This window comes from Podarcis bocagei (genome assembly GCF_964188305.1).
Source record: "Podarcis bocagei genome assembly, chromosome: 5".
Lineage (NCBI taxonomy): Eukaryota > Metazoa > Chordata > Lepidosauria > Squamata > Lacertidae > Podarcis > Podarcis bocagei.
In genome coordinates this window covers 59607655-59631740 of record NC_138129.1, presented here as the reverse complement: position 1 = coordinate 59631740, position 24086 = coordinate 59607655, and the positions used below count along the sequence as shown (strand labels likewise).

General features: G+C 41.4%; 2 protein-coding genes across 5 annotated transcripts; one reads left to right on the top strand and one right to left on the bottom strand.

Annotated features, from left to right (window-relative positions):
• Positions 1–216: 216 nt before the first annotated feature.
• LDLRAD1 (low density lipoprotein receptor class A domain containing 1) lies at positions 217–10707 on the top strand. The gene is made up of 6 exons (XM_081195448.1): positions 217–1697; positions 2035–2089; positions 5747–5908; positions 6363–6500; positions 8215–8343; positions 9240–10707. Exons 1-6 carry the CDS (start codon positions 1677–1679, stop codon positions 9386–9388), a joined length of 654 nt encoding a protein of 217 aa, XP_081051574.1. The 5' UTR covers positions 217–1676; the 3' UTR covers positions 9389–10707.
• LRRC42 (leucine rich repeat containing 42) lies at positions 9841–24086 on the bottom strand. 4 transcript variants are annotated; one of them, XM_081195416.1, is made up of 8 exons: positions 23947–24086; positions 21532–22010; positions 20234–20365; positions 19829–19947; positions 14597–14685; positions 14300–14413; positions 13759–13843; positions 9841–12875 (listed from the first exon to the last, which is right to left on the bottom strand). In XM_081195416.1, the coding sequence occupies exons 2-8, from the start codon at positions 21993–21995 to the stop codon at positions 12649–12651; spliced, it is 1230 nt and encodes a 409-aa protein (XP_081051542.1). In that variant the 5' UTR covers positions 21996–22010; positions 23947–24086; the 3' UTR covers positions 9841–12648. The 4 variants fall into 4 exon arrangements, with proteins under 4 accessions (XP_081051542.1, XP_081051545.1, XP_081051543.1 ...); XM_081195419.1 differs by lacking the exon at positions 23947–24086 and adding an exon at positions 23765–23907; XM_081195417.1 differs by lacking the exon at positions 23947–24086 and adding an exon at positions 23004–23129.

Below are 24086 nucleotides of genomic sequence, written 5' to 3'. Positions count from 1 at the left end.
CTCCCAGCTTTGACTTAGGTCATTTCTAAACTGCATTTTTCTGGAACCCCAAATGTTCTGGTAATGAGTCTTAATACTAGCTCCAGAATGAGCTCTACAGCAGAGGAGGGCAATATTTTTGGCTTGAGGAACACATTCCCCTCTGGCCAAATGTCAGAGGGCTGCCCGCCAGAAGTGGGTGGAACCAGAAGCAAAAGTGGCTGGAGCAACAAATGTACAGTGGTGCCCCGCAAGACGAATGCCTCGCAAGACGGAAAACCCGCTAGACGAAAGGGTTTTCCGTTTTTGAGCTGCTTCGCAAGACGATTTTCCCTATGGGCTTGCTTTGCAAGACGAAAACGTCTTGCGAGTGTTCCGATTTTTTTTTGCTTTCCCCCCTTCTTCTAAGCCGCTAATAGCCTTTTAGCCGCTAATCCGCTAAGCCTTTAATAGCCGCTAAACCGCTAATAGGGTTGCTTCGCAAGACGAAAAAACCGCTAGACGAAGAGACTCGCGGAACGGATTAATTTCGTCTTGCGAGGCACCACTGTACAGTACAGATATTCAGTTTCTATACACATTTACACCCTTTTCCATGCAAGCAAGAGGCATCGGAGTTTACAGGCACATTCCAACCAGGCAAAAATACTGCATTTGTGGTATGTATTAGGGCTAATGATGGGTGTTGCCTGAGGAGAGGGGCTGTGGCCTGGGCAAAGTTCTGAGGGCCAGACATAAGCTGGAAGGGGGTTGCATCTGGCCCCACCTCTGCTCTACACGTTCCTGCAAGGGCCTTATTGAAGGGCCAGTGGTTTGTTTCCTTCGAATAGCTGAGCTTTAACATATTGGAAGGTTCTGCCTCAAAATCTTCAGTCCACTGCATCAAAAAATCAGTGCTTTATAAGCTGTGATCATAAAACTGAAACAAAGTTCAGTCATTAGTACAGACATAGGAAAAGTCCTTAAAGGGTTTGAACCTTTCCGCACTTCCATCTAAACATGGTAACTTGTCGATTGAAAGAAAAGAAAGAAAAGTTGCTTTATAAATTAACCCCCCCCACACACATTTAATTATTGTGAGAGTGTATTTAAAGAAGGAAATAAGCACTACAACCATGAAACAACTTGTGTAAACAGAAGATTTACAGTTATAATCTACTTTGCGATATCAGCTAAAATAGAACACTTCCTAAACCAGGTTAGTATAGAAGAAACCAAAGAGTTGGCACCTGTATCAAAATACTTTAAAGTTAAGAACATGAAACTAGCAATTTATTCCCTAAAGCTTTGAAAGGGCAGCATTCATGCCTGTAGTGTATTTCCAGTGTTACTCAGTGCTACCTGTGTGTGACGTTTAGTAATATGCCCAGTAGGGGCTGAGACATTTTTTTTATTATTTGTGGCACTAGCTAGAGGAGAAGCTAATGGGGATTCTTGAGTTTATGCTTACTCTGTTTCATAGGTATGAATGGGGCTAGAATGACTTTCTTCCTACCTCTGTTTCTCTTAGTAGCCTGGTAACGTTACCCCAGGAATGTATTTAGTGGCTTGGTGAGCTAATAAAGCAAGGCAGCTTGAAAGAGGCTAGTTCCTCCTTTCATACCTAAGCAACACAGTTTGAAGTGAACATTGATGGAAACATTGCCAGAACAACTCTGCCTATTAATTAGCATAATCCTGCAGCAGTCAGGGGGGAAATGAACAGAATTCATCCTCAGGTAATAGCATCCATTCTATTGTGGGAGGGGGGGATGTAATTATTACTTTTAATACGATTGATCAGCTAGCTCTTATTGCTATTAGAAAGTAGACACGCTGGAAACCTCTGTATCTCTATTTTACCAGTAGCAAACTGGAATCAAAACTAAAAATTATAGTTTTAATTAAATCTCTGTATGTTAGTTACATGTTTTTGAATGTATGCAGATAGGGATTCTATCTGAATACTGAATGCACCGTAATTACAGACAATGTAATGCCTTGTGTTTCCTTAAAAACAATCTTCTCCCTCACAATGAAGGCAATATAATTTTATTTTATTTCTGTTAATTACAGAATATTGAAGGAGCTTCATTTGGTTCAACAAAATCTCTCTTTACTGCTAACAGAGGTAATTGGTACTCTTACTAACAAAAAGCAGTTCAAAAATGCTGGGAACTGATTAGTTTATGAACTAAAGTTGTCCTTTCAAAAAGAGGAAATCTCTGCTTATATACTTCTTGGCTCATATACTTCTTGACAATTGATGTTTCTATAGCTTACAGTATTTGAAATTTGTTTCATTTTCAGTAGTATATAATTTGGCTACAAAATGAAAAATGCATTTAGTTCATTCAAATGCAGTATCCTATAGGCAGTGGTCTGTTGTTAGAAAACATACACGTATAACTCATCAGGTATGTCTTCATAACAATAAGAAGAGTCTTCTTAATTGTTGGTATAGTTTTATTACATTTTACAGTGGTACCTCGCAAGACGAATGCCTCGCAAGACGGAAAACTCGCAAAACAAAAGGGCTTTTTGTTTTTTGAGTTGCTCCGCAAGACTATTTTCCCTATGGGCTTGCTGCGCAAGACGGAAACGTCTTGCAAGTTTGTTTCCTTTTTCTTAAAACCGTTAATACAGTTGTGACTTGACTTCGAGGAGCAACTCATAGCACCTTTTTTGAGGTTTTTGAAGACTTTGGTGATTTTTTAAGCTTTTCCAAAACTTATCCGACACCGTGCTTCGCAAGACGAAAAAAACCGCAAGACGAAAAAACTCGCGGAACGAATTAATTTCGTCTTGCGAGGCACCACTGTATTGGCATTATACCCCAGTTTGGAATTAAATTATAATGAACAGTGGGTAACAAATTGCATTTTTAAAAATACATTAAAATATTTTAGTTGCAGCATTTCCTGCATTCTTTTCTTTTTACTAGAGTGATGGATTAAGCAAAAAAATAAAACTAAAAACAAATATTTTTTGTGGGGACAGGAAGAGGGAGATCATCCCCCCCACACTCCATTTCAACTTTTCTAGCTTTTCTGCCTATGCAACTTCTGTCTTGTACCCTAGGTGGATTCTAGGACAAAAGCTTTGAGGGAAGACATTGCAATGATTCATTATTTTTTTTTATAAAATTTTTATTGGTTTTACAAAAATTTTTAAAGACAAACAAACACCTAAAAAGACATACAAACACGTATAATTTCGTAACATTTTTTCATAAACCTCTTTTCCGGGACTCCCCCATACCCCCCCTTTCTGCATTCCAATGTCCATAATTTTTTAGCAACTTCTAAAAATTCCTTTCCAACCTCTGTCATCTTAATCTTTTCTATAATCTGTTCTTATGTCACTGTATCCCTTTTTTTCCTGCAAACCTCAACATTCTAACATTCATCAAGTTTATAATAGTCCTTCAGGTATCTCTTAAATTTTCTCCATTCTTCTTCCGCCGTCTCTTTTCCTTGATCACGGATTCTGCCTGTCATCTCGGCCAGTGTCATATAGTCCATCACTTTCATCTGCCATTCTTCCAGAGTAGGTAGATCTTGTGTCTTCCAATACTTTGCGATGAGTATTCTTGCTGCTGTTGTAGCATACATAAAGAAAGTTCTATCCCTCTTTGACACCAATTGGCCGACAATGCCCAAGAGAAAGGCCTCTGGTTTTTGACATTGCAATGATTCAAGGCAGTTGCAGCTAATTCTTAAGTACCTTGTGAAAGGAAGGCAGTTAATCACCTAAAGGCAGGTTATGAGCACTGGGAGTGAGATTACACAATACATTAGTCAGCTAATTTGTACTATTTATACCCCGCACATCTTGCTGGATTGCCCCAATCACTCTGGGCAACTTCCAACATATATAAAAACATAAAACATTAAAGATTAAAAAACCCCACCTCTATACAGGATTGCCTTCAGACGGCTCGGAGGTCGGATAACTCCATACCCTCCAACATTTCTCCAATGAAAATAGGGACACCCTAAGGAAAAGTGGGGGGACGCGGGTGGCGCTGTAGGTAAAACCTCAGTGCCTAGGACTTGCCGATCGCATGGTCGGCAGTTCAAATCCCCGCGGCGGGGTGAGCTCCCATCGTTCGGTCCCAGCTACTGCCCACCTAGCAGTTCGAAAGCACCCCTAAGTGCAAGTAGATAAATAGGTACCACTTTATAGCGGGAAGGTAACGGCGTTTCCGTGTGCGGCGCTGGTGCTGGCTTGCCAGAGCAGCTTCGTCACGCTGGCCACGTGACCCAGAAGTGTCTTCGGACAGCGCTGGCTCCCGGCCTCTTATGCGAGATGAGCACGCAACCCCAGAGTCGGACACGACTGGCCCGCACAGGCAGGGGTACCTTTACCTTTACCTTTACCTTTAAGGAAAAGTGGGACATTCCGGGATCAAATCAGAAACCGGGACGGCTTCTCTAAATCAGGGACGTCCCTGGAAAATAGGGACACTTGGAGGGTCTGGTAGAGCACATGCTTTGTCCCAGATTCAATCTTTTTGACATCTCAAATTAAGAAGACACTTTGGTGAGCCATTGCCAGTCAGAGTAGAGAACACTGGACCAAATAAATAAATGGTCTGACAGCAGCTTCGTATGTTCATAAAGTGCTACCACATAATTTAGCTTTGAACAGGGATAGGAAACCTTAGGCTCAGATACCAAATGTGACCATCCAGTACTCTGTCTGGCCCATAGCTGTCAACTTTTCCCTTTACTTGCAAGGAATCCTTTTCAGAATAAGGGAATTTCCTTTTAAAAAAGGGAAATGTTGACAGCTATGGTCTGGCCCTCAAGACTCTCCTTAGGCTACACTGTCCCTCCTCTGCACTCTCCTCTGGTGTCCTTTCCTTCCTTCCTTCCTTCCTTCCTTCCTTCCTTCCTTCCTTCCTTCCTTCCTTCCTTCCTTCCTTCCTTTCCTGGAGGATGGGCAGATGTGGGTGTGTGAAGCCTCTGACTTTGCTTACCTAGAAAATAACTGCCTATACAAAGGTAAGCATTGTATCTGTTGCTCCACCTGCCTTTTCCTCTGGCCCTGCCCACCAGTGGCATGCGACCTCCACCCCTGAAGGGAACGCAACCCTCAGACCGGAAAAAAGTACTAGAACCAGAGGTGGAGCTAGCTGCTCCAGCTCCCAGAGCGGCGTGCACACAGGGGCAGGGCTAGGGGTGTGGAGCGTGTGCACCGGCCGCCACAAGCCTCCTGGAGGGTGTACCAGTCGGCATGAGTCTCCTGGGGGGTGTCACAAGCCTCCTGGGGGGGTGCAGCCTGCGGCGAGCATTGGTGGTGGGGCAGCGATGTCAACCCCCCTCAGGGATGGCACCCAGGGCAGACCTCACCCACCTTTCTTCGTCTTTGCCTAGAACATACATTGGCTCTTGACGAGCAACAAGATGAGCTTTGTAGAAGGTCAGCTGCTAGCACTTAAGGCAACAGGAAGCCTCTTGATTATTGTGCAGAAAAATATTTTTAGATATGTGAAGAAATGCAAATATTAGGACATGACCTACGTGTTACCAGCATTATTTTTTAGCATAAATGGGACAGGTGTGTGCGTTAAGTGTGGTACGAGTTGAAACCTTTGGGTATAAAGTCTTGTACAGTTATGTTCTATATAACACTACAGTAGAATTAAAAACCCATGGAATAATTTCAATATGGGTTAATTAGTAGGGAGTAGAGGAAGCCCATGTCCTCAGTGTGGATTTTTGTACAAATTCAGTGTGAGGTAATATTTGGAATTGGTCTTTAAATCTTCTCTCTGTGACAGGTACTATACAGGGCCTGCAAGGTTGCTGCAAGGATTGCTGTGCATGCATCCCTTGCACCCAACAATGTATCTGTGTGTCTGCCATTGGTCTTGGTATACTTGGTGTCATCGCTACTGTCATTGCATTGGTGGTCACAATTGGCATCCCTCCACATACACCAGGTCAGTCATTTCTAGCTTTCGTTATTATGATGGTGACCAAACTACTGCCAACTAGAGTAATACTTTCAATGGGGCTGTGTCCAGTGTTTCTTCTACTCAGAGTAGACCCATTGGAAATAATGGGCAATACTAAGGCAACACGTGCACAATACCACCTTAAACAGTCATGGCTTTGTTGGGAATCTGTGGTGAGGCAGAAGACACAATCCATTCAGAAATTCTCACATGCAAACTCTATTGCAATCAATATGAACAATGCAAAAGCTTCCATGTGTTTGCAAACTCATTCATGGCCATTATTTATGTGTGATGCATCCCAACATGGCTATAGGTCAAAACTGAATTATTTGAATGTGTATTGGTGGTTGGGGTCTGATTAGGTCTGATCATTTCTTTGTCAGTATCCTCCATTTTTGTCCATCCTCCATTGTTTCATCTCAATTTTATTTTTCAGTAAATCGTTTATGTGTGACCTCTGGTAATCAGACAGGCTTTTTATGTGACAACAGAGCTAGCTGCATTCCAGCCAGCCAGGTCTGTGATGCAAGACAAAATTGTGCAAATGGGGAGGATGAGCAAAGATCACTATGCGGTAAGAATATTTGCTTAAATCTCCCCCTTACCATGTCCAGTTAATGCCACATGCTTTTTCCCACCATACCTCAGCCATTTTATAAAGCTTCAAGCTATAGCAAGCTAGGTGGTGAGGAAAACAGAAGCAGACTGAGGATGAGGTCACACATACATGTTCTGCAATCAGTCAATACAGCATCTAGTGATTATTTCCATGTGTGAATAGGCAAGAGAACAGAACAGCAGCATCAGGATTCAGGACCGACTCCTCTTCAAGTGGACTGATGCAGCCTGAATTGAAGTTGTAGGTTGAAGACAAGTCGTGAACTCTGCCAGGAGTTCTCACATATCAATGAAAATATACCTGCAGCCCAGTCATAGAAGACTATTTCAGTTTCTACTTTAATACTTTAAATACTACTTTAATAAATCCTCAAAATGTGATTTGATTTTGATTATTTAATTTCTATGTTGTTGTTGCTGGCATCCATCTGTCTTGAGAGACACTGGAGTGCGTCTCTAGGGGTTAAGTCAAACCACTGTGTTAGCAGCACTGAAGTGGCCTCAAAATATCTCTCAGCAGTGTAAAAAATACCTGAAGCAACAATGGATAACTTAAACAAGTTACATATAAAAAGTTACATTAACACAAAATTGCATATATATATATATATATATATATGCTTTCGTAGATTTTCACGGGTACAGGAGCTCTGTTCTAGTAACAAGAAGCCGAAAGCACCAGCCTGAAGATGACGAGTGAGACCTCGTCGAAACGTCGCCTAGACACCCCAACTCTTACACGGGAAGATACCCGAAGACACCAAAACCTGCATATATATATATATATATATATATATATATATATATATATATATATCACAATTCATTTTCCTTCTGAAACACCCTTCCTCTCAGCCTCTGAATTCTCACCCAGGGTCCAAACAAACTTTCAGCTCAAGCCGAAAAGTCTCAAAACAATAAGAGTTCTAGAAACACCAGACATCACCCTAGTCTCTTACTCTAGACTTGTTTTTGTTTTGGAGGAGCAGGCCTAAGGTGGATTGTACTTCCTCAGGCTGCCCACAGCTGTGTCCTATTCAACTGCACTCCCCATAGTTGCAGGTACAGCAGGTTTGTTGAGTTTCCCAGAGGGTCCAGTGGATGTGAAAAGGGCCCCCTCTGCACACACTGCTCCTTCATCCTCTGTCCTCTCCTCCTCCTCCAGCTGCTATTTGGTAGTCTGTATATTTAAGCAAAGCCTTTAACAACATCCTTTATTATTGTTTTTAAAAGTCCTTTTAAAGAAAGAGATGGTAACTAAATAAATGTAGTTGCTTCAACAGAAATAGTGTGAATATTGCCTTAGTCATTGAACTTCTGAATGTCTTTCATTTTCCACCTGCAAAGTAAGGAGAGGGATGTTCTCTTCACATACCATGTTTCTGGAATGTACTTAAACCCCACCCCCCACCCCCACCCCCCACCCCCACCCCCCATGTATGCTGTTTTACTTTGAGGATCTATGCAGCTTACGATGCAAACTTGTACTTGTCTGTTCAGAAGTAAGCCCCATTGAGTTCAGTGAGAGTATTAAGATTGCCTTAGTTGTATTGTTATTTATTACTAATTACCACATTTTAAGCCACTGCTGTTTTTACCCAGTATATATTTTGCGCAGTACAGCATTTTCTCCCCTCACCGCTTCTGCTTCTTTCTTTATTTTTTTGTAGATGATTTGCCCAACAACCTTCCAGGATACTTGATATTTTATTGCAGCAACCGCAAGGTTTGGGTCTATGCAGACAAAAAATGTAATGGAATCAATGACTGTGGTGACTGTTCTGATGAAGTAGGAGCTTGTAAGTCTTTTCTTACAAAGTTCTGCTTGTAGTTAATGGATAAATGGGAGCAGTGCCCAGGCAAGGCAAGGATTGCACCCCATAACCTCCTTGTGGGTGTTGCACATGAGGCAACACAGCAGGCACACTTCACTGTGCCTCTGCTGCAACGGCTCCTCATGGAGGTTACCTGCGGGTTGCCGCATTTGCCCTCTCAGCTTGTCAAACTCCCGGCGTGAGTGGTGGCTTGTGCTCCTTGGTGGGCTTGGTGGCGTCCCTGCAGCGCCAGAGCCAAGTTGGCTGCACTTCTCTCCATGCCCCTCACCCAAGGACACATGGGAGGAAGGCCTGAGGGAAGGGCCGGTGCTGGCCGGGAAAAGTCCAGGCTCCGGCTGGTGGGATTTCCGCCCTGAGGCAGATGTCTCTTCACTGGCCATTTTTTGTGTGTGTTTTTAATACCCTGTTGGAAGCTGCCCAGAGTGGCTGGAGAGGCCCAGCCAGATGGGAGGTGTATAAGTAATAAATTAGGAGGAGGAGGTGCCACAGCCCTGAAGGCCTGGCCAGGGCACAACTCGCTTCCCCACAACTCCGTAAGGCAGTAGCCATGAGGCCTTGGCACGGGAGCCTGTCATGGGCGTGCTAGGTTGCACCCCCTCAGAATTCTGTGCCCAAGGCCATGACCCTCCTCAGCTCCCCAACGCTGTACCACTTTGTGTGAAATATGCTGGATTGTAAGTCTACCAGGATATCCTCTTTTGCATAGTGTCATTCTCTAGTTTAGGGACATGGGATTTTGCACTAGTTCCCAACATCCCTGACCACTGTGGCCATGCTGGCTGGGGCTGATGGGAGCTGGAGCCCAGCATCTGGACCCCATCTCTGCTGAGTACATCTGTTATGCTTCTTTTTTATTCCAGGGGCCAGCTGCCCTCCTTGTGGGCCTCAATGGTGGGGATGCACCATGGCTGTCTTCCATATGTACTGTAGCTGCATTCCCAGACGTCTTTGCCGAGATGGAATACAGCACTGCAGTGACTGGTCTGATGAATACGTCTGCACAAGATGAGCACTCCAGGACTGTAACCTTCAGAAAATAATGGGAGCTATCCATCAAATACCGCTGTTGGGGAATTGCCATACGTATTTCTCAGAGGGGCTTGCGACGGATGCATTGTGTAGTGTTAGATGTGCTGCTCCTAGACCAGTGATCTTTCACCTTTTGAGCTCAGTAAAGTGTGTCTGCGTGTGCGTATAACACCCTTGGCTTCCTCAAAACCCACTGCTACAAAAAGCGAAAGGAGGAAAAGAATGCCTGCTACCAAAAAATCTGGCTCAGACTTCCACACGTACTGGAAGCTGCGAAATCTTGCTTTGTAACAGGGTAAAGGACCAGGGACTCAGCTATACAGCTGCAAATAAAATGTTTTAAGTGTGTTTTAAGTGCAATATACACTAGATGGCAATGGTGAGCCTTATGGAAAATTCAATGTATTTTTAAAAATGCTTAAAAAAAAAAAAAAAAAAAGGTTTCCAGAACGATTTTTATATGTGTGTAGAACTCAGTTCAGGCAGAATCCTTCTCACAATTGCGGACTGATCAATGCCAGCTATTGCACAAGCACTTATAGTGATGGAAACTAATTGGTATCTTATTCCTAGATGACATTTAAGAAGTCAGTACTTACCTGCCATGTGAACTCTCTATTTCCCCCCTCTCCTTTTCTCTGTTATTTTCCCTTAGCTATGGGCATTTGGGTGTTGGATGAGTAAAAGATCATTGATTTCAAACCATGCTGCTGTATTTGATACATTGCACTTCAGTCTACAATATTATTGTGTCTCAAAGCCCTCACCCTTTTATACCTCTAACATGCCTGGTGTGACCTGCAGCTATTAGAGTGGAATGAACCCTTAAAAGTGAGAGCATTAGCTGTCAGTTGTAACTAGGATAAAGTGGCCTCAGAATAGTCTTCTGAGGAAGAGGTTTGTGTGACTTTCATACTCTTATGTAGAAGTAGACATCATCTTATATAATGAAACGGGTACTACAAACAGACCTTTAAGTCAATATTCGTATCTGATAATCCGATTTCTACCAACATATACCATCAGACTAAAACGAATGACTCTTATTTCCTACTATGACAAGTCATGCAATATAGATGGTGCAATAAACAAACATTTACAAGTTGTTAGTTGCCCAACTAAATCTTATTCGCTTCACAGCACATCATTAAATGGTAAGTGTTTAAAGACTAATGGCAGATGAATGGGGTTAGGAGTCATGCTTATCTGTTTTTCGTTTGACAGTCACTTTAATTTACATATTGTATTAAATATGTTACTGCTTGAGTAAATAAAACTTGATTTTAGTATGTTTTATTACACTGTGCTAGCATGTGTTCCTTGGCAAAATTTGAAAACTCAGTCTCAGCTTGAAAGGAAACAACACACTCAAAAATCCACAGCAATGAAGTGGAACAGTACCATGTAACAACACAGTAGGATACAAAAGTACCATGTGTTCGCTCTCATTTAATTCATCTAGGGATCTATATAGTATAGTAAAGGTAAGGGGCCCCTGACCATTAGGTCCAATCGTGACCGACTCTGGGGTTGCGGCGCTCATCTCACTTTATTGGCCGAGGGAGCCGGCGTACAGCTTCCGGGTCATGTGGCCAGCATGACTAAGTCGCTTCTGGCGAACCAGAGCAGCTCATGGAAACACCGTTTACCTTCCCGTCAGAGCGGTACCTATTTATCTACTTGCACTTTGAAGTGCTTTCGAACTGTTAGGTTGGCAGGAGCTGGGACCGAGCAACAGGAGCTCACCCCATCACGGGGATTCGAACCGCCAACCTTCTGATCAGCAAGTCCTAGGCTCTGTGGTTTAACCCACAGCGCCACCCATGTCCCTATATAGTATAGTACAGTATTCCAAATTTACTTCCTTCAGATCTACAAGCCAACAGAAACAAGTCAGGCTCAAATCCCCACTGTGGCTGATCTTGAGCTAACTACTTACAGATTAACCTACTTCACAGGGTTGATAAAATATCAGCCTGGGATTGCAGGGGGAAATTCTGGAGATAACTGTGATAATTTAACATGATTAGGTCCCCAAGTCAGGGCTTCTCAAACTTCCTCTTTAGCAGGGCCCACCTAAGGGCTGAAAATTGCTGAGGCCCACTACTCACAATATAGGGGCAGAGCCAGCCACAAAATGATGGCAGATTGATGCAGAGTTTCGCAGAATCAGTTGGCAAGCAGGGCTATCTGACCCTTCCTTGGAAATTGCTTCTCTTGTTCAGTCCCTTTTGCCTTGTTTCTGTATTTTCTCAACTTTCCCTCACACACTGCTGACTACTCTGTTCATTTCTTCCCTTTAATCCACTCCAAATTAGCATGCAGTAGGCTCATTGCCTGACTCCTATACCTATGTGTGCCTCTGAAATGGACATTCAGAGATCCTGCTGGTCCAACCAAAAGGCTACAGCACACCTAGATGAACATAGGCTATGGCAACTGAGGCCTACAGCTTGGAGAGAAAAAAAAGCACCCACTTTGTAAATCAGATGTAACCTATGATTAGTCAAGCGGCATGGTATTACCCTATTTTGAAATACTTTATGCCGGAAAACGTGTAGCGTTTTGTGTACCTTTGGTGTTCACTAGTTGAAACCACTGAAACATGTTTAAGCATGACAACTAATACCCAGTTTGTTTATAATGTACAAGAGTCAACAGTGGTTTGGGTGTGCTCTGAACAATCAAAATCAGTTCAAACAGATATTCCACTTCAAAAAGGATAAAATATTTAAAACATATTGTGGATGTATTTATACTACTGGCTTTTATTGTTTAATTCCTCGACTCCTATGTTTATTTTGTTAAATCCTATTATCTGTGGTTAAGTCTTACACTGTTCCTTTGACTACGGCACACAAAATACAAGCACAAACACATAGCGATGACTTGCTTGTAAGAGAGAAAAAGTCACTCAAGATCAGTCACCACTAAGAGGCTCATATCTAACACTACCTCAAGCAGTTTCTCAAACCTTAGGGTTTATAGCTAAACATGTGTTGTTCTTTTGTAAATGAGCCCTTTGAAAATGAAACATTGGAGGGTGCTCACCAAAATTTAATCTATCCCACATTATGCATTAGTTGAAAGGTCATCAGTTGTTTTCTCTGATTAATTCAGAAACGGAAAAGTCACTGTTGTTGTTTTTTTGAGGGCACTGTCTGTTTTGATAGAAAGCAGAAAATTCAGCTGTGCCATTTTTTTTTCTTTTAAAAGTGTTTATTTGCATGCGACTCATACTCAGTAAGAATTTAGTAAGTCCCAGTCTGCCACTGAAAAGCTCAGCTGCTTTGATTTAAAACGCTGTTCTTTGTGCTCAGCTGAAGCTCTCTTTTTCTTCTTCTGTAATTCTTCACTGTTCCCTATTAGTACAGGCAAATTTAACATTTCTGTTCTTGGCCTGTAGAACTGCAGGTTCTCAGAAGGCTCTAATTCAAGAGGTTCTTCTGTCCTGGCTCTTTTTCCATCTGCAAGACAAATTTTAGGAAGTAACTTCACATAATTTTGAATATAGCTTAATTTTGCACTGTTCAGTTTGGGTCAGTTGCACTAACAGAAGAGTTAACCTAGAGGCAGTTTCCAAATACAGTCGTACCTTGGAAGTCGAACGGAATCCGTTCTGGAAGTCCATTCGACTTCCAAAACATTCAGAAACCAAAGCGCTACTTCCAAAAATAGTTTGTAAACTGGAACAGTCCCTTCTGGGTTTGCGGCTTTCAGGAGCCAAAATGTTTGAGAACTAAGCTGTTCGAAAACCAAGGTATGACTGTAGTCAAAATATTTTAAGGGTTCAAAGCTTCTCAAGAATTGCTATTGTGACCTCTCCTATAATTTTAAAATAGAACATAAATGTGGTGATGGTGGAGGTTACCTGCAGCTTCTATGCAAAAGAACACATTTGCAGAAGCAATGTTACACGGAATTCTGAATGTAGCTGCATGTTACTAGCATGACAAAATCTAGGCCTTTATACTTAAATGATCTAGTATTACATGTTACAAATTGAATGATATTTCCAGCTGTCTTTTTAATTCTCTCCTAACCTATTTCTAATTAATTGCTAAGGTCTAAGCGCTTTGCTCTGACCACAGAGAAGCATGGCGATAATGCTACTTTCTTTGTCTGCAGCTATAAGCTCCTAATGTCAAAGACACAAGCCACTGCTCATGTTTCAAAACTAGCTTGCCTCTTCAGTTCTTGGAGCTACTATGAGGGGTGACTCTGTGGAAAGCTCCACTGGCATTCGCTGTTTTCCAGCGGTGCTTCAATCATCTTTAGCTCAGTTTACAAAAATGCACTCTAGCTCTAATGCCAAGTTTAGAAATTTGTATCTTCATGCAAGTTGCTTACAGAAAAGCTGAGCTGCGGTTCGAGATTTCAGGCTTTCTTGTGGTTTAATTGCTTCTTGCACTGCATGCTCCCATTGCAAGATGGTCTGAGAAAAGTAGAATTGCAAAAAAGTTTCAGTAGGCAGCACACTTATTCAAAGCTAATAGGTCACCACTATAACTTGACATTCAGTGTGAATATGAGTTTACAGTTTTTCAAGTGTTGTTTGTTAATGCATGGCAGTTCCCCTGTGATTCAACAGTATTCATCCCAGTGCTGAGTGATATACAGTTGACTGAGCCATATGGAGTTTGCATAACAACTCACACAGTCTTAAAAGGAAAACTAGATTTCTGTTAAAAAGTGTATACAAGCCATAATCTACTAATGGAGTATTAATGAGAGGAAGGCAGATAGGGAGATAGAGAGGTAATTCTCTAGGTTCTGAGTCATTTAGAAAATCCCCCCTTTTTACCACACAGGAAAATCACTTTTTACCACATTGGAAGATGCTTGCTAAATGAAGTCAAGAAATAGTTCAAGAAGGTACATTAAGACTTACCTGCTCTGCCCATCCCTCTGTTTTGCAGCTATTATGATCAAATTCTTTCAAGGGCACCTCTGAATGAGTGAGACCTATTTGTGTCTGGATCCAGCAAACAACAGCATTTGTGTCCTAGGTAAAAAGAAAAACCAAAACAAATCCCCTTAAAGAAATAATTGTCAACCAAAGTCTGACTTTATAGAAAGACAAAATTTTGACTTTTCTTTGAAACCGCGGTAAATATAACATGAGTTGCATTTCATTTCTGTGCTAAAAATGCTCCAGATATTCAGCAGAGCAGAAAAATATGTTCACCTTGAGGCAAGTTCCAGAAAGATCCAAACAGTTCAGCTTTTTGAAAGGAAGCAGATACCTGAGTCCCAAACGGGTGATTCCTGGATTACCTATATAAAATCAAGAATATTGTATTAAATCTAAAATTAAGCTAAATTACAAAATAGTTTCAAGTTGTGCATAAATGATAAAGCGGATTAAGCAAAAGGACTGTTTGTAGTATAGATACGGCCCAGTAATTCAGAATAAATCTGCATATACTTTACATGAGTAGGGGTGGTAAAAAGTTAACTGGTTTTTTTCTGGTAAACACAGCTCTACCTTAATATCTAGATATGGTTTGTTAGTTCCCAGGGACTGGAAGAAAATAAAAAAATACATAAATGCCTACAATATAAAATAGGTACTAATGGTTAAGTCAATATGGAAAGTCAATGTTAATGATATCCAAGGAAGGTAGAATATTAGGTATTCAATTAAATTTTCGAGGGGAAAGAATCAATGTAGTGTCGGTATATGCACCAAATACCAAAAGAACTGAGTTCTTTGGAAAACTAGAAAGCATGCTGCTGGAACTGGAACCTTATAAGTTAATTTTATTGGGAGATTGGAATGGGGTCCCAACACCGAGTATAGACAGAAGCGAGAACCAGAGGAACGCAAATAGGGGGAAGCTCCCCAACTCATTTAATGAGTTAGTGGGAAACCTAGACCTAGTTGACATCTGGAGACACCGAAACCCCACCACTAAACAGTTTACTTATTATTCAGAGCCCCACCAGAGCTGGGGTAGGATTGACCAGATTTGGGTGACTAGAGCTATGGTATGGAGAGTTAAGAGATGCGAGATATTACCTAGGACCCTGTCAGATCACTGCCCTCTGACTCTGGAAATTAAAAACGAACTGAAAGGGCAGCTCAGGTGGAGGATGAATGAATATTTATTTGAAAATGAGGAAGTACTGGAGATGGCAAAAAAAACCCTGAGAGAATATTTGGAGACGAACCTGAATAGAGATACTCCAATAGAGTTGGTATGGGATGCCGGTAAGGCTGTCCTAAGGTGCTTTCTAATACAACAAAATAGCTATAGAAAGAAATTAAGGGAGAAAAAGAAGGATGGCATTTTGGCCCAATTGAGGGACCATGAAAGAAAACTCGCTTTAGATCCGACAGATGAAATGACTAATCAAATGGTGAGGGTGCTGCAGTCCCAATACTCAGCTATTCTGAATCAAGAGGTAGAACAGAAAATTAAATTTACGAGACAGAAATATTTTGAGTCGGCCAATAAAATGGGGAAGTTACTTGCATGGCAGCTCAGAAAAAGAAAGAAACAAAATGTGATCAATAAACTTATTATAGATGAAAGGGTGATAGAGGACCCAGAGGAAATTGAAAATAGGTTTGTTACCTTTTTTGAAAAGCTGTATGAAAAAGGAGAAGAGAGTAGTGTAGAAATAGAGAACTATCTAGACCAAGAAGAAAGGAATTTTTTTACGGAAGAGGACTGTGCACAACTAAACAATGTGGTGTCTGAAAAAGAGGTCCGGGATGCTATTAACAAGATGAAGAACGGGAAGTCCCCTGGTCCGGACGGTCTACCTGCAAAATACTATAAAAAACTGGTAGATCAGTTAGCGCCGACTTTAACGGAGGTAATAAATAATACTCTTCAAGATGGGAGGATACCTAGTTCCTGGAAGGAGGCGTATATTACGTTAATCCCCAAGACTGAAAATGAAAAGACAGATATAAAAAACTATAGGCCAATTTCGCTTTTAAACTGTGATTATAAGATTTTTGCAGACATCATGGCATGTAGATTCAAAAAATTATTAAATAAATATATACATAGAGACCAAGTGGGATTCTTACCGGGTAGACAATTGAGAGACAACGTCCGGCATGTATTAGACATCATGGAGTATTTGGAGACAAGACCAGATGTGCCAGCGGCCCTTATTTTTGTTGATGCGGAAAAAGCTTTTGACCGCGTATCTTGGGAATTTCTGCTACAAAAACTTGATAAGGTGGGCATAAGGGGTCCCTATTTGAAGGGCATTAGGGCGATCTATACAGAGCAGCAGGCTAGGTTGATCATTAATAACAACTTGACTAAATACTTTCCGATTATGAAAGGCACAAGGCAGGGCTGCCCTCTGTCACCTTTATTGTTTATTTTGGTGTTAGAAACAGTAGCAAATAAAATAAGAGCGACCCCAAACATTAAGGGTGTAAGAATTGGAGATAAAGAGTACAAATTAAAAGCCTACGCAGATGATCTGGTTTTCTTTTTTGAGAACCCATTTGAAACCACCAGCAGAGCGATAGAACTTTTGGAAGAGTTCGGTAAATTATCCGGGTTCAAGTTAAATAGGGGGAAAACTAAATTATTAATAAAGAATTTGACAGCACAAGAAAGATTACAGCTAGAACAACAGGTGGATATTAAAGTAGCGAATAAGGTGAAATACTTGGGAATTTGGTTGTCCACAAAGAATATTAACTTGGTAGAGGATAACTATGATAAATTGTGGAAGGAAATTAAGAAAGATATGAATACCTGGCGTAGACTGAATTTATCTTGGACCGGGAGGATGGAATCGATTAAGATGTGTATCCTCCCGAGACTGTTATTTCTGTTTCAGAACCTACCAGTTATAAAAGGTACCACCTGCTTCAAAAATTGGCAAAGAACCCTGACCAAATATATTTGGCAAGAGAAGAAACCTAGGGTGAAACTCAAATACTTGATGGATTCCAGGGAAAGAGGGGGCTTTGGTGTACCAAACTTAAGGCTTTACTATGAGGCTGCATGCCTACTTTGGATAAAGGACTGGGCCACCCTGAAAGACGCTGACCTATTAGACCTGGAAGGGTTCGATCTAAGATTTGGGTGGCATGCCTACCTCTGGCAGGGAAAAGACAAAATCCATAGAGGATTTTATAACCATATAGTTAGAGGACCACTCATGGAAGTCTGGAATAGGAAGAAAAATGTGATTGAACAAAACACCCCCTGGTGGCTTTCACCTGTGGATATCATCAAAATAAAGAAATTAAATATGATAGGTAAAAGATGGACGTATGAGGATTTATTAATTAAATCAGAAGAAGGGTGGAAATTAAGATCACAGGATGAACTGAAAGAGAAAATTAAGGATTGGTTTCACCTACACCAAGTTAGTGCAATATGGAGGGAACATAAGAGAATAGGTATGGGAGAAAATAAATCTAGATTTCAAGTGGAGATTATGGAGAGTAATAGTAAATTACTGTCCAAAATGTATAGGCAACTGCTGGAAAGTGAAAATAAGGAAGTGTTGATTAAAGAGGTAATGATTAAATGGAATAAAGATCTAGGATATGAGATAGGTTATGACAAATGGCAAACATTATGGAAGAAAGGTATGAGATTTACCGTATGTGCTGATTTATGTGAGAATCTGTACAAGATGATGTACCGCTGGTATTTGACCCCGGTAAGATTAGGGAGAATGTATAGAACAGCAGATAACACTTGCTGGAGATGTAAAGATAAGGTGGGGACTTTCTTTCATATTTGGTGGACCTGTGAGGAGGTGAAGGGTTTCTGGGGACAAATTTACGAGGAGTTAAAGAAAATTTTGAAGTATAATTTTCCCAAGAAACCTGAAGCTTTTCTTCTAGGGATGATTGGGGAGGAAATAAAAAAGAAAGATCAGACTTTCTTCCAGTACGCCGCCACTGCGGCGAGAATTTTAATAGCAAAGAAATGGAAATCCTCAGAAACTCCAACAATGAGAGAGTGGCAGGTGAAAGTGTATCAATATTTGGAATTGGCGAGACTTACACAATATATTAGGCGAGATAACTCTATTAAAAAGACAGAAGATTGGTCGAAATTTATAAGTTACCTTGAGACTAACTTGAGAATTAACAACTTAACAGTAGACGATGTTTAACTCCTACGACATGTAAAGATAAACAAAATAACTGCAGAAGATTAATGTAGAATGTTTAATCCAAAGCTGAGGTTAAGGGAAGTCAAATGTGTGTAAGGGTTTGATTGGAATTTTCTTTTTCGTAATGTTTTTTTCCTACTATTTCAGATGTATGTGTTTTTAATGTGCTGTGTGTATTGTATTTCTTTATGTTACAACTTTTTCTTTGTATGCGCAAGTATGTGTGATTGTAATAAAGTTTATTAAAAAAAAAAAAAAAGTTAATGATATCCAATACCTTTGTTTGTAATACAGGCAGCAATCATTTCGCATTGGGGTTCCTTTCCGGGTTCCCATGAGCATCGGCGGAGCGCATATAAACTTGCCCCTTTCCACCCTGCCCCCATTCTGCCTTCTTTCAGGTCCATAAGGACCCACACATCGGTGGTCACACGTCAATTGGATGTGCCTAAAATGGTCAGCACCTGTAATAGGGTTCTGCACACTTGGATGAAAACCAAGTTCTGATAGTATATAGTAACTTTGCACCCGAAACTCTCCCAAACCACAGACTCATTGTGTCTAAAGTCTTGGCAGAAAAGACGACTGTCATCTTTCTGGTGTCAAGTGAAAATGGTTTTATGCCCCCAAGCCTTTGGTGGCAAATGGTGGTGATCCTGTATGAAGGGAGTGGCTATTTTGTGCTGTTCTAATTACATTTTCTTTGAATGAACACTCAATGTTTTATGTTTTGTATTGTTTTGTTGAATTTATGCATTTTGCACTCTGTTATTCTAAATTACTTTGGGCCTCCTTTTGATGTGCAAAGCAATCTATGCAAACTAACCCTTCCACAGCCATATACAGCTCAGCCTTTCTAAGCTCTACTTAACAGAGCCTCGCATGCAATCACTACCTTTGTTTCAATTGGTTTATCAAAGAAGTAGCTCAAAGCTATATCCAGTCCAGGGCTGGGTTCTGGTAGCTGACATGGAACTATATCAGATATTTGCTATGATGTAAATTTAGGATTAGCCCATACAATAGCTACTAAAATGTATGGTTTCCATATTAAACTGTGCAGCAGAATATTGGCTATTTCTGTTGTAGAATACACAGCACATTTTGACCATCTCTTGTGTAAACTGGACAGCAGCCGGTTTTAATCAACAATATTGAACAGCAGCTATTCTGGTTTCTATCTCTCTCTTGTAATGGGTACTCAATAGTGATTAATTTTTATTTATTAAATTCTTCTGATACTGGCAAGGATGAATGCTGGATTACAATGCATATACCCTGTTTCCAAACCTGAAGCTATACTTACAAGACAAATCCAGTACTGAGAGATTTTCAAGGCCCCTTTTCATCACTCGGACAGGCGCTGTCATTTTGCGAAGACCAGCATCTGACAAGCAGTTATCTTTCAGGAAAAGCCGAGTTAAACTAAGGTAAATGTAAAAGCTACAGTTACACATTTATTTATTTAATAAAATTTACATACTGTTTTATTTTCTTTCTTTAAAAAAACCAAAAACCCTCAGAAGCTCTTGGTAAGTAGACGGGAGTTTTGCAAAGCCAAATGGAAAGTTCTAAAACTAAGCCAGCTGTGAGATATACAATGAGTAAAATTTGCTGAGTTTCAGACTTTCTGCATTTAAGACTGATTTATATTGCCAGAGTTCTTTCAACAACAAACCAAATGTTCACTTCCTCTGCAGCAAACTGGTACCTAGATAGTGTCCTGTTGGTGATATGGTCTAGCAGCTCATGCTCATCTCCAAGTTTACAGAAGGACAAATCCAAGCATGTCAGATCCCGGAAAGATTTAATTTCTTCAAGTTTTTCAGAAATAACTAGGTAACTGTAAAAGAGCAAACACAACTGTAAGATTCTGCACCCTTGTCCAGTTTCTTTCATTCCCATAGATTTAGCACCACCAACCAACTCTGTCAATGGGGGAAACGCCTATGAGATTAGTTTAGTCCAGTTGAGATATATATGTATTTTACAAAGCAACCAAGAATCTCCTCAATGCCCCGATCCAATATTCTGTTTCTGATTATGCTCTATTCTACAGTAAACCTGGAGTGAGGAACCTTTATCAGCACCAACAGATACAATTCCTCATGGGCAGCCTCCTAAGAATGGGTGGGCCAGAGGGAAAACTGGGCAGAGCCCCCAGTATGGATTTTGCCTTTGTAACAGTAGGCTAGTTTCTACAGATGCTCACACATCCCTTTCTATCCCCCATCCAAGCAAGCAAGAAACATCATCAGAATTCAGGGACACATTCCACTCAAGCAAAAAATATCTGAGGGGAGTGCAAAGCAGAACTGGTGAGGGAGGTGATCTGGGGAGAGGCCAGACAGAAAGAGTGCATTTGGCCCCCAAGCCTAAGGTTCCCAGCCCCTGTGCTAAATAATCAGCTATGAGAAAGCCCGATACGAGAAACAATAACAGTCCTAGTAAGCCATATATATATAACAGAAACTTGTAAAAGAGCATCTCTTCTAGGAAAAATGTATTTGGTGCAGATAAGACTATGAAGAAGAAGCAGCCAGTATTCATTCCTAGATTTGCTGTGAAGAGTACCACACTGAATTTGCTTCACAGATTTGCTGTGAAGAACCACACTGAGCCTAAATTTAGTTGTTTGGAAGCAATGTTCAAGAAATCTTATTTTCAACTAATTGCACTTAGGAAAGATAAAAGGGTTTACATTTAAAGGCCAATACCGAATCTTATTTGTAAGGTGTAAAGCAATGCTATTGCTCCATTACTCCACACAAAAAAAGTAAAGCTGCCAAAACAATAAAAAAGATAAAATAAAGTTTTTAGTTGGATGCATTTGGATTCAAATGCTATGAAGCACTAGGAACAGCCAGAACAGACCACACGACAGTATTCTACCTTATTCACTTTGTATCCTTTTAATTTAGCTCTAGGCAGTGTGATTTGCTACTTTATTGAGGACTCCTTTAATGGGGGGTGCAGATGTGCTACTATGAACAAGTTATGCATGCTTACCCATTTTTCAAGCATAGAGTCTGAAGCACTAAACTTCCATAAGCATCAATAAATTTTTGCAAAGCACAGAGTCCTGTTCTTGGTTCTGTAAATTTCTGTCTAGCATCTGCTGCATAGAAAAGCTTTTCGGCTATCTGTTCTGGAAAGTCAACCAGTGAATCAACATGATGAATGTTGTCAGCAATGTAACTCAGAACTAGGCTGAAGAGAGATTTGGCAGAATAGCGAAGATTTCCCTTCTTTGTGTAAGTGAAGATGAAGTGATCTGTCCTTCCATTGTCATTTTCCCTATTCACATAGAGCTCAACAGAAAATCCTTTGGAAAAAAGTCTTGAAGGCCTTGGCTTTGGATCACTGTTGTTTACTCCTCCTGATGCTTGATTTGCCTTATATAGCTGTCCATTTTCCCGAACATATACAGATCCTCTATCTGGAAAGTTTTCCGCATAGAGATAGCATGACATTCCTCTTTGAAGTTTCTGAGAGAGGAAACAAACAAGATAAAGCATAAAACAAAGCAAAAAGGGTTTTAATCTTGGAAACGTCTATGTGTGTGATTTCTACAGTGTCACAAATGTGCTAGAGTTTACACTTTTTAAAACAAAACAAGCAAGCAAACAAAAAACAAGTTCTCAGTGGCTGATATGGATAGGCAAAGAGGATACTTGAGACAGAATTCCCTTCCTTTGAATGTAGATAGATAGATAGATAGATAGATATAGATATAGGAAGAGATAAAAAGGCCGTTTTTTCCTCACTCCTTGGTTGCACAGAATTTTCAGTTGCATCCTCCAAAATGGAGACAGGATTGTATCTATGACTGAGCAGAGAATGAAATCAACCACCACCCCTAGCCTCTAAAGGCTACAATCCAGCAAATCTTGACCCTGAGGGAGTCACACCCACTATCAGTAGCAGGATCTCTATTACCCACATTATGCACTAAGAATGCCTTCCAAACATTCTGGATAATGTATTTTTATCCTACCATCCCCATCAAAGGAGCCCAAGGCCACAAACGGCAAAGTAACAAAACAGCACAAGTAAAAACAAAATCAAAACATTTAAAAACTAAGAACAACTAAAACCACATCCACCCACACGTGGTACTGTGTGTGTGCAAGGGTGATGCAATATTTCTATATATTCTTCCAAGTTAAAAACCTCCCTGCACTTCAGTTAACTGGGGAGAGGGCGCTAAATCCTTTCTCCCAGTTTTATTAAACGCGACGAGTTTTTGTTTGGGGTGCGGGGGAGGGGGGCCATTCAAATATGTGACACCGAGACTTCCCCGCCTCGTCCTGCACGTCTGAATGCAGAATGGCCACAACTCCACTCCGCAAACTCGTGCTGCATAACGCGCAGACCGTTTCGCGACCATAGACATAATAAAGACAAACTACCGAGATGGTGGTGGGGGGAATCTGCGCCACTGGAGCCTCAGTGCTTCAGGCTAGCGGGCAATATTGCACCTTGGGAGCCTCGAGGGCTTTCGGCGACGAGGCAACACCTGCGCGGCTTCCCTTGAATGCAGGCAAAGAGCCCGAAGAAGTCTCGGAAGTAACGCGCCCGAAGACCACAAATATAGGAAGGAAGATGAGAGTCACACCCTCTCATTTGCTGCGTGATTTTGGGTCTCGTCTCCTATTATTTTGTATGGTCGGGCTGCAATCCTACCTTACCTGGCATCAAGGCCACTGAGGTCGGGGGGGGGGCTCACACCTAAGCAGACATATGCATAGGATTGCAGAGTTAGAGAGGTAAAAAGCTCGGTGCTATTGCACGAAAGCTGCACGAGGGGAGGCTTTGAGAAAGGGCTGGCGAATTTAACTTGAGCTGGTTTGGCTGCACACTCAAGTCAGTTCAGGTTTGTGACTGGGAGGTGTGTGTGTGATATGCCGCTGTCACAGCCCTACGTCTGCAAGTTGCAATACAGGGATAATGGTAGGATTCAGACGACGAGAGTCCCTCTTAACAGCGCAATCTTCTTATGTATGCACGACTTAGAAGTAAAGCCTCGATGAACTCAGTGGGACTTACTGCAGCAATGGACGTATCCTGGATTTGCTCTCAGCAGGTAAGGGGTGCCTAGGAGTGCAGCCTTCGCTGAAATCTGTGGGGCTTCAGTTAGTCGTCGCGGCTAACTTTAGACCCTGATTTCAACGCAAGGATGGGTGCAATCCTAAACCAACTTAATTGGGGAGCAAAGCCCATTGGATTCCCTAGGACTTACTGCTGCATAGGCACCATTAGGACTGCGTTCGTCTGGATCCAAACTAACAACTTCGAACTGTTGTCTGCATTTGTAGCATACAATTTTCAGATGCCTCTCGGGGGGGGGGGAGTCGCATTTTCCACGAGAGCTGTCCCCCGAGTCAGAGAAAACACGTGCTCCACCATTATTTGCCTATATACCTTTTGAGGGGCCGGGGGGCTCGTTGTAGCAGCTGCTGCTGCCGCCGTTTCGGCCTCCTAGGTAGGGATTTCTCCGTTATTTCCTAGGATCACTCATCCGTTTTGCCCCGGAGACGAGAGAAAACATGGCGCCAAAAGCA

Bases quoted from the DNA above. Each gene is read 5' to 3' on its own strand.
- LDLRAD1 (XM_081195448.1), top strand. From the start codon at position 1,677: ATGAACAGAATTCATCCTCAG. The intron at 1,698-2,034 runs GTAATAGCATCC...TGTTAATTACAG, and splicing joins TGAACAGAATTCATCCTCAG to AATATTGAAGGAGCTTCATT. The intron at 8,344-9,239 runs GTAAGTCTTTTC...TTTTTATTCCAG, and splicing joins TTCTGATGAAGTAGGAGCTT to GGGCCAGCTGCCCTCCTTGT.
- LRRC42 (XM_081195416.1), bottom strand. From the start codon at position 21,995: ATGTCATGCTATCTCTATGCGGAAAACTTTCCAGATAGAGGATCTGTA. The intron at 20,366-21,531 runs GTAAGCATGCAT...GCTCTTTTACAG, and splicing joins ACTCTATGCTTGAAAAATGG to TTACCTAGTTATTTCTGAAA. The intron at 14,686-19,828 runs GTAAGTATAGCT...GATTTTATATAG, and splicing joins CTCAGTACTGGATTTGTCTT to GTAATCCAGGAATCACCCGT.